The 8540-nt window shown below is 46.0% G+C and overlaps 3 protein-coding genes across 3 annotated transcripts; 1 reads left to right on the top strand and 2 right to left on the bottom strand.

Annotated features, from left to right (window-relative positions):
• Positions 1 to 2618: 2618 nt before the first annotated feature.
• MAA_09492 (Phosphoserine phosphatase) lies at positions 2619 to 3487 on the top strand (the record flags this gene model as incomplete). The annotated part of the gene is made up of 3 exons (XM_007827490.1): positions 2619 to 3094; positions 3153 to 3295; positions 3354 to 3487. The coding sequence occupies 3 exons, from the start codon at positions 2619 to 2621 to the stop codon at positions 3485 to 3487; spliced, it is 753 nt and encodes a 250-aa protein (XP_007825681.1).
• An 822-nt stretch (positions 3488 to 4309) lies between these two features.
• MAA_09491 (Barwin-related endoglucanase) lies at positions 4310 to 4933 on the bottom strand (the record flags this gene model as incomplete). Its single annotated transcript, XM_007827489.1, has 1 exon — positions 4310 to 4933. One exon carries the CDS (start codon positions 4931 to 4933, stop codon positions 4310 to 4312), a length of 624 nt encoding a protein of 207 aa, XP_007825680.1.
• Positions 4934 to 7225: 2292 nt separating this feature from the next.
• MAA_09490 (GCN5-related N-acetyltransferase (GNAT) domain protein) lies at positions 7226 to 7750 on the bottom strand (the record flags this gene model as incomplete). The annotated part of the gene is made up of 1 exon (XM_007827488.1): positions 7226 to 7750. One exon carries the CDS (start codon positions 7748 to 7750, stop codon positions 7226 to 7228), a length of 525 nt encoding a protein of 174 aa, XP_007825679.1.
• Positions 7751 to 8540: the final 790 nt, after the last annotated feature.

Here is an 8540-nt window from a genome sequence, read left to right as displayed (position 1 = left end):
ATTGGCCTGTTGAATAATGTAAGTTAGTTTTCAACATTGTTAGACACGCCAAGCAACGTCAAATATAGCAAGTGCACGCATGGCTTGATAGTGCCGGATTAGGGCTGTGATAATTACATGTGGTGAAATGTGGAAGAGGAGGGAAAACGTTGGAAACGCACTGTGAGCGTATTGAATACCTGCAGAATAGGTAAACCAGGTCTAAGTCGTGCTCTTTATTTCAGAGTCGTGGAATGGACTGCAGTTATATGCAAAGAATGGAAAATGAAGTGACCCGATGGTATGTCTCGTAATATATATTTTTTTTCTCTAGTAAGATGGAGGTTCCCACTTGCCTGTGAAGCTGATGCCACACGGCAGTAATAGTCTAAAGTCTGACACGAGTTTACATACAATACCTCTACCAGACTCGAATTTTGGACCCAAGATGTCTTGGATATCGAATATCAAGATACCCATGCAGTTTCATCACTGGCCGGTAGCATTTCATCTATATCCCACCTATCATCCGTGTCGTGCGGCTGCCGTCGTGTGAGATTTTAGTACGGCGTTCAAATCTGACTACATGGGGAGAATATCCTCTGGTTACTACTCATGCCGATTGGCGGAATTATTCAGCCTCATTATAGGCACTTCGGGACGGCAGCGTTCCACTTAATGCACAAAAAGACTAATACGGGTATGTGGAAGCACGATGTGTGTGACCTGTCACATTATACTCCGTACCGTGCACAGTACGTGAACGAGAAATTCGTTTATGCATAATATACTTGTTCCTGCGCTGAGGTATAATACATGAAATGATAGGAGGGAGTTATTAAACCGCCGAGCTGAGACAGCTCCATAGTCAATGTACAAAATAGACGGATTTGGTGTGTGTCGGTGTGAACCAACTCAGCCCCGAATCACACCCTGGCCTTGCTCGCCTAGAGGTAATGGCGACTTATGTGAGAAAATATGATAACACAGTATCTTGCACACCGAACATGGCGCAATAGTTCTAGATGAATTTCGTTTAGTTATAGGAACGGTATTACTAGGAGAAGTGTCATGTAAAGTGACGGCCTCTCCATTATATAGTGACTAAATAATGAGATATCGGCGGCAGATAGTTCCCGGTTAAAGTGATTGAGCCTTTTTGCTATTCTAAACATCGTATAATAAAAATGGCTGGCCTTTTCTTTCTGCCAGTTTACGCATGTTCTCACAAGGGATGTGTTGGGGCTGCAGAAATAAGAGGAGCCAACAGAGCACACTTTTGAGTCTCTTCTCAGCTGGCGGTCGGGCGGGTTTGACTGGGAACTGCTATTGCTAACTTTTGCTCTCTATTTTAACGGTTAAAACTGATAATAGTATTAGGAATAAGCCCTGGGTTTTGGAGGGGGATATAGCGCTGGGGTTCTTAATCAGCTTATACTCCGGTTTACAAGTCTCCTAATATTTTCGCGATATGATGAAGCAGAAAATAAGTACCTCAAATATATAACATTGACCTGGAAAGCGACGAAATAGCATGTATCATTATCCACTGCTGAGTAAAGTAGTCTAGGGGATAATATTAATCGCACTCTTTAGCTACCGGATCGATAAGAGTATATACGTATAGAAAGAGCAACCAACGATAGTATATACGCTACAAGTGGTTAGCGTACTTTATAAGCTATCCGCGAGTCATTTAAAACGAGCACTAGTATGCTAGTATAATGCTACAAACAGATGACCATGCAGCTATTGCAAAATTATTGAGTGGAATTGTCAAAGATCGGGTAACAATATTTAACGGCAAATCCACCAACGCAACCTCGATATGTCGTTCTCCCGATGACATAAAGCTATTTTGTGTAGATGTAGTCCTTACGTACTTGAGAACCTGGCCGTACTTCTATTGCTTCTCTATGTTCGCAAACAGCTTGGTAATAACTTGCTCTTATTTGCTTTATAGTAAGGCCAGTGAGTAGTCCGGTTCTTGATCGCCCCTGAGCTCGCCGTCTTATTTAGTATCTCCCAGTGAAGATTAGCCGCCCATCTCCACCAAGAAAGCGGACATGGCCATTAATTATGCCCATGCAAATCGCCGCTACTACACGTTTAATAGCCGTAGGTTATGGCCACTGGTGACGACACACAAGTAGCTGCTATGTGTTACCATAATATAATATAATCTATAGCAAACAATTTAATTCTTGAGGCATAAAATAAGCAGACTAGGATTAAGAAAGACTAAATATTACGCGTTGACGTTTTCGCGGGAGCACCAAACGTCTGCTCCTCAAAAGTGGGCATATGGCACAGTAGCTAGCAGCATAAAGACAAAGTGACTCATAGGCCAAGTCTTGGCACAAATGGCGTCATAAGTTGCGAAGAGTCATAGTTTCGATATTGATACCATCACTCAACGTAAAGTCTGAACCGGTGTGTAGGCTATTAGGACGGTGTTGCGTACATCAGGTGTTGATTCACGAGGGTGCTTATAGGAGAATGATATCATTTCCCATCTCACGGAACAGGAGTGCAACAGGGCTTATTTAATAGCTGCATGTCGCCATCTTTCTGTTACACAACCTTGATGTTTCTTCCATTTCTCCTTGCCTGACTGTTGTAGACTTCACCAAATCATCATGGGCACTTCCAATTTTCCTGCATTCACCAAGAGCCCAAGGTTTGTTTTTTTCACCGATTTTGACGGCACTATTACCACGGATGACTGCAATGACTATCTCGTGGACAATCTCGGCTTCGGCCCCGAGCGTCGTCAGCAGCTCTATAAAGAAGTGATGGCCAACCGGATCAGTTTCCGCGACAGCTTCCTCGAGATGTTTGATAGTATCACGACCCCGTACAATGAGTGTCTTGATCTTTTGCGCCAGAATATCAAGCTCGACCCTGGTTTCAAAGGGTTTTACGACTGGGCTCGGCAAAACCACATTCCCATCGTCATCCTCAGCAGTGGAACGGTACCGATGATCCGAACGCTACTAGATTCACTCCTCGGACCAGGTTGGGATATCCAGATTATTGGTAATAATGTGGTGCCTCGCGACGGGAAGAGCATTGATGAGAAGGGCGGGTGGCGGATTGATTTCCATGACGAAAGGTCTGCCTGGAAGACGCCATTGCCGCGACTGTGGATATACCTGCTAAGTAGAATATAGTCATCATGGCCACGACAAGTCGCTCGAAATCCGCAAATATTCTTCTCTACCTGACCGGCCAATTTTTTTTTACGCTGGTGACGGCGTTTCTGACCTTTCCGCAGCCAAGGAAACAGATCTTCTCTTTGCAAAAGCCGACAAAGGTAAGCCTTTGCTGCTGCGCCGTATGAGTAGGTGTGTTCATGAGATAACTCATTATAGGACTTGTCGTTTGGTGCGAGAGAGAGGGGGTTCCTTTTGTGGCTTTTCGTGATTGGAATAGCATCCTAGAAACCTGCAAGAAAATTGCCGCTGGCTTGATAACGGTTGAGGAAGCTGCTAATAGCCGAATTTGAAGCATCGCTTGGTCGGGAGTTGTATTGCGCTGGCGCTCGCCCTGTGGATTTACGGGGCGCCACGATAACGTAGAATGCCATCTGCGAGTCAGAGTAGCTAAGAAAGTATTTGTTTTCGCATCATTCTGCTAGTTTAGTAGGGGATTGTGAGTGCCATTTTTTCTAGGCAGTGATTTGCAAGACATAATGCATATTAATACCCTTACCCTGGGTAAACTTGGATACGGAACTAGTAAAGCGTACGCAAATATAAAATCCATACTGCAGGCGTGAAATCGCCGCTCTATTCCTACCCTGTACCAGGATGCTGCACTTCCAAGTTCCAGTTAACACATCCCTGTTGCAAGGGCCTGTCGTATTTACTTTTATGGTCAAAACTAATGCATTTGCTGAAGTAGATGCCAGAAAATGGGCCAGATAGGAATTTTCTGGCAGAGTTGATGCCAGAAAATGGGCCAGATAGGAATTTTCTGGCAGAGTTGATGCCAAATAGTGCAATTCAGAGTCATGCCCCAGTTTTTATGATCTAGAGGAGTGGTTGATTTCCAGATCTCAACTACCAATATCAATATGGTATAAAGTGTAAAAGGTATCTGTAGGCTACTGGCAAATTGGTTATAAGTAATATACAAATGAATAAGATGACGATCCGTCCAGACGGCATCTATCCCGAAACTCATTCGGTATCAGAAAATCGCACCCAACTGTGAAGACGCACACACAGTGCTATATATACCTATAATTGTCTCCTTCATGATGGTGTGTAATCACTCACTCTTACAACAGGCACTCCTCAATGCTCCTTCTTGGGTTCATGTACACTTAGGCATCAGCAATTGACCAGTCGATACCCCCTTCAAGCCTGCCGACTGATACAGCCACACCAAACTTCTCCCACACGTCGGTGCACATGTCGATTGACGGTTTGGCGCCCGCGTTCCTGTCCGCAACCAGTGCCTGCTGGGTAATACCATTGTACGTCATGGTAATAACCTTGCCGCAGACCTTGTCTTTCCCCCACTTGTCGAATTCGACCGAGGGCAGCGCAACCAAAGAATATTTGTTGTTGGGGTTGCTGTTCGGGTAGTTGGCCTTCAGCTCGCATGCTCCGCTCGTCCAAAAATTATTTCGGCACTGGTCTAAGTTTTCCAAGTATATTGTGCCACCCATGTCTTTACCAGACGGGGGGGCTGTGCTCGATTCTGGATCAGGCTTCTGGTCTGGCTTCGGTTTCTGGTCTGGCTTCGGCTTCAGGTCTGGATTCGGGTTTGGGTTTGGATTCTGGTTGGGGTTTGGATTCGAGTTCGGGCCTGGAATTGTGTCCGGAATTGTGTCTGGAATTGGGTTTGGGTCTGGGTTTGGTTCATATGTAGGCATTTTGCAGGCGGGTGATGCCATTGCGGCGACTGCAAAGGCCAGAGTCGCGATAAAAGATGATGGATGCATTTTGAGCAGTGTTTTCAACAAGTGTCGCAAGTAGGATTTCAATGTGTCAATGGACAGACGTCAACATCAGTGAGAGAGGCACGGCGTGCTTCGAGTTTTATGGCAAGTTCTCACCATCCTCTGGCAGCATCACCCCGGGAAAATCATTCCGTCTGAAACAATGGGACTGCCAGGGGCATTGGCCGAAATCTGATGATTTTACGGAGTACTTGCAAGCTACTCATACCTAATGTATGTATTACCTGCTGAATCTGGCATGGAGCGCAGAGTGACAGGCGGGACGCTAGCAAGGGCGGCATGAGCATTACTGAACAAGACAACCCTTCAATGTCAGGAACATGAAACATGCAATCAAAGTTTCTTGGCGCTCCGGCTGCGAGTCAAGCACGACGATGGAGATTGGCGTTTGATTCGTCGAGTGTTCCTTGTCAGCACCCCGCCAATTCCAACAGCGAGCTGATGCCTGGGTTGAAGAGTGAAGTAGGAGTCCAGAATAATATATTTGCATGAGTTGAATAGCATATTTCCAAATTATTCAGTAAATAGCACAACGAAAACCTGTTTCTAATAGTTTTATGTATATTTCTTTTTAAAGGAGTTACGTACGTCGCGAGGATCCACCTTATGCGGCGTCAATTGCCAGGGGTTAAGCATCTGGATTCTGCTACATAACAGCGGGATCTACTACTAGGGTGTTCCTGGAAGGTTTCAAGCCCTGGAAGTATACCCATAAAACACAAGAGAAATCCCATGGTTATGGGGATATTGGACAGATGATTCTTTCTCACTACACCTTACGCGCGTTGTACTGACAAGACGTTGACGTGTTACATGACCCTGGGAAGTGGATTATAATAGCAAGGACTGCTTGACAATGTGAAGTGGATATGGAAATGACCACTAATAATGGTTTGCGGAAGTCATACACGTTGGAATAGATCCTTAATTTCTCCAGGTATTGTTACCTGGGGTGCCGCCCAACTCGCGCCCTTGACATTTTGTACCGTGGACATGACTGCTATACAAGCCAGTTTAAACTCACAACCCCAACCTTGTCCTGTGGATTTTGACACGGCCCTGAAAGTTGGCGTTGCTGCTGTGCGAAACGCTTCCGTCCTTTTGGCCCAGCCAAGCTGAATAAAGCTTTAGATGTGGGCCAGAAATGCTTTAGAGAAGTTATAAGATGCCCGGTGCCTATCCAGTGAGGAAGTTCAGGGAACGGACCAGACATTTTGTTAGCTTCGGTCGATGTATGGAGTTCTCTCTCGGCAGTTTCAGCTCGACCGGCCACTGGCGCATTAATGGGCTTATTGAATGTCAGCAATGAGTTCCATGGCGCTTGACAGGATACGTAGCCAAATAAAACCAAAGATTATGTACTGTTTTAGATTTTACGCTTGCACGATACTTGTATCATGCGTGTAATTTCATTTGACTACAGAGCGAAACAACCAAAAATTAATATTGGGTCCCGTCATCATTGTTATCAAGCTGCGGAGGCCGGGTTACTCTGATTGAGCTGCGCCGATTTGGCGGCCAGAATTATACCTGCCCAGCTCTTGCAATTAGATGATGCAACTTGTGCTCAAATAGGGCTGTTCAACTTTGTGACGACGTTGTGCTGAGAGTGGGAGATGGGTAGAGACGGTGTAGGCCGCACTGCATACAGCGGAGAGACGAAACAGAGCGTAAGGGGCAACTGCCTCATGTGGACCTCAAAAAGCACATGGGGGTGAAAAGAAATACGTGTTTATAATTATTATTAAGGGGATTTTTGTTTCGCTTTTCAGTCAAGCAATCTTACAAGCATGATGCGAGTATCGTGGAAGCGTAACATCTGATAACACAGTATTGGGCTGTACCAAGCCAAAAACAGGAAGAGACCAGAAAAAGAGACTGTCTGAGTATCGTGACGCGTCAGACATATGATATTTGTTATTGCTTGGCAATTGGTGGTTACGACTATCTATTCGCTCATTGAAGACCCTACATTCACACTCCAACTATATAAGCTTCCTGACAAATTCTTAAATGATGTTTTTGTAATACCTGAAATTATAGGGAAGTCTGGAAATTAAGAGCCATTGTCGATTGTAGCGCCAGTCAAGTGCCATTTAAAAACTGAAGCTTGTTGCAGTCACTCACTATGTATACCACAAAGTGATTGAAGCCGCGGCATCACTCGGCATGAATATTCCACCCCGCTCAGCACAAGTACTTCCACCGTGTACGGAGTACTTGGCTCCGGAATCAAATCGCAACAAGTTCAATATTCTTCGAAATTCATGCAAGCTATGCAGAGAGCTCAAAAGCGTGGTGATATGAGACAGTCCCCGTAGGCGTTGGCTTTCGCCAAGTGAGAGCCATGAAGTATTCTGGCGGCACCCCTTGTAGTCGCAGAGAAGGTTCTGGCCTGAAACCAAAGCGCGTATAATATTTCGGGTTTCCCAAGACAACACATCCAGCGCTGTGGCGAGCCTGAAGGTTTGCGAGCGCCCGTTCCATTAGCAACGACCCAACACCACGTCCTTGATACTGCGGTAAGACGGCAATTGGTCCCAGCCCGCACCAATCCTCACTGCCATCCGAGATATTTACAGGTGAGACGGCGACATGGCCGACAACTGCATGCGTGGCCTCGTCTTCTGCGACTAGCGAGATGGATAGACAATTCGCCTCACGAAGGCCTCGGACAATGTGATGCTCATTGTGGTCTGAATGCTCGGCGTTTGTGAATGCGACTGAAATGACTAGATCGATTGCTTGCGTATCGCTTTCTCTTTCCGGTCGGATACAAATCTGGTTCGAGTCAGTCATTTTCCCAGGATTGCGAAGTTTTTATGCTGTCCAGATGATGTGACTTGTGCTAATAAGAACAACAATCACGAAAAACGGATGCCGATAAAGTACCATCAAGAGCGAGAACGTTGGGCAGCATATGGCTCTAGTAGTGAATTGCTGACAATGAGTCATCAATGATCGCGAGTCACATTCGGCGATGACCGCTGGTGTCCACCTGGAGAGCAATGCTACGGAGACGGCTCATCGTTCGCGGCTAACGGAGGCGCGGCTGCCGTTATATAGACGTGAGCAAGAATTCATTCAGCTGTAACGGGAGAAGAACAAGGCCTTTGCCGACAATGTCCATGCCGATTGTAGCGGGCTGAGCCTTGTGGTCAGTCGTCTAGCTAGCTGTGCCAGACATAACACATCTAATCCGTTTTATTCCAAACCCAGAGCCAATGATCCACAACCCATGCTAGGCTTAGTTATTAGGGTCACATGTCGGGCGTTGAAGACACTCCAAACTTCCGGGAAATGTCTAGGTGCCAATCTAGAAGTGACCTTGACATGTGGTGCGTACGTTGTTGGTTCCGAAGGGTCACACCACAAACTACCTGGAGCATAGCATCTCACATGACGTAGAATAATATTTTTTAATCGACCGACAAGCAATATGTAAAAGACAGAATGAGGCGTGCGGAGCACTCGTGCCGTACCGCGTGGATCAAGGGTCTGCTTCGTGGCGCTTTGCATACTGCTGTCGCGCGAAGTAAGCCGAGCGAGAAAAATGTCGTTTATCCTCCGCTGCGTCGAGACACTGGGA

The sequence above is a fragment of the Metarhizium robertsii genome (genome assembly GCF_000187425.2).
Source record: "Metarhizium robertsii ARSEF 23 chromosome Unknown MAA_Scf_4, whole genome shotgun sequence".
NCBI lineage: Eukaryota > Fungi > Ascomycota > Sordariomycetes > Hypocreales > Clavicipitaceae > Metarhizium > Metarhizium robertsii.
The sequence above is the reverse complement of the archived record's forward strand: the minus strand, read 5'-3'. Positions and strand labels throughout refer to the sequence as shown.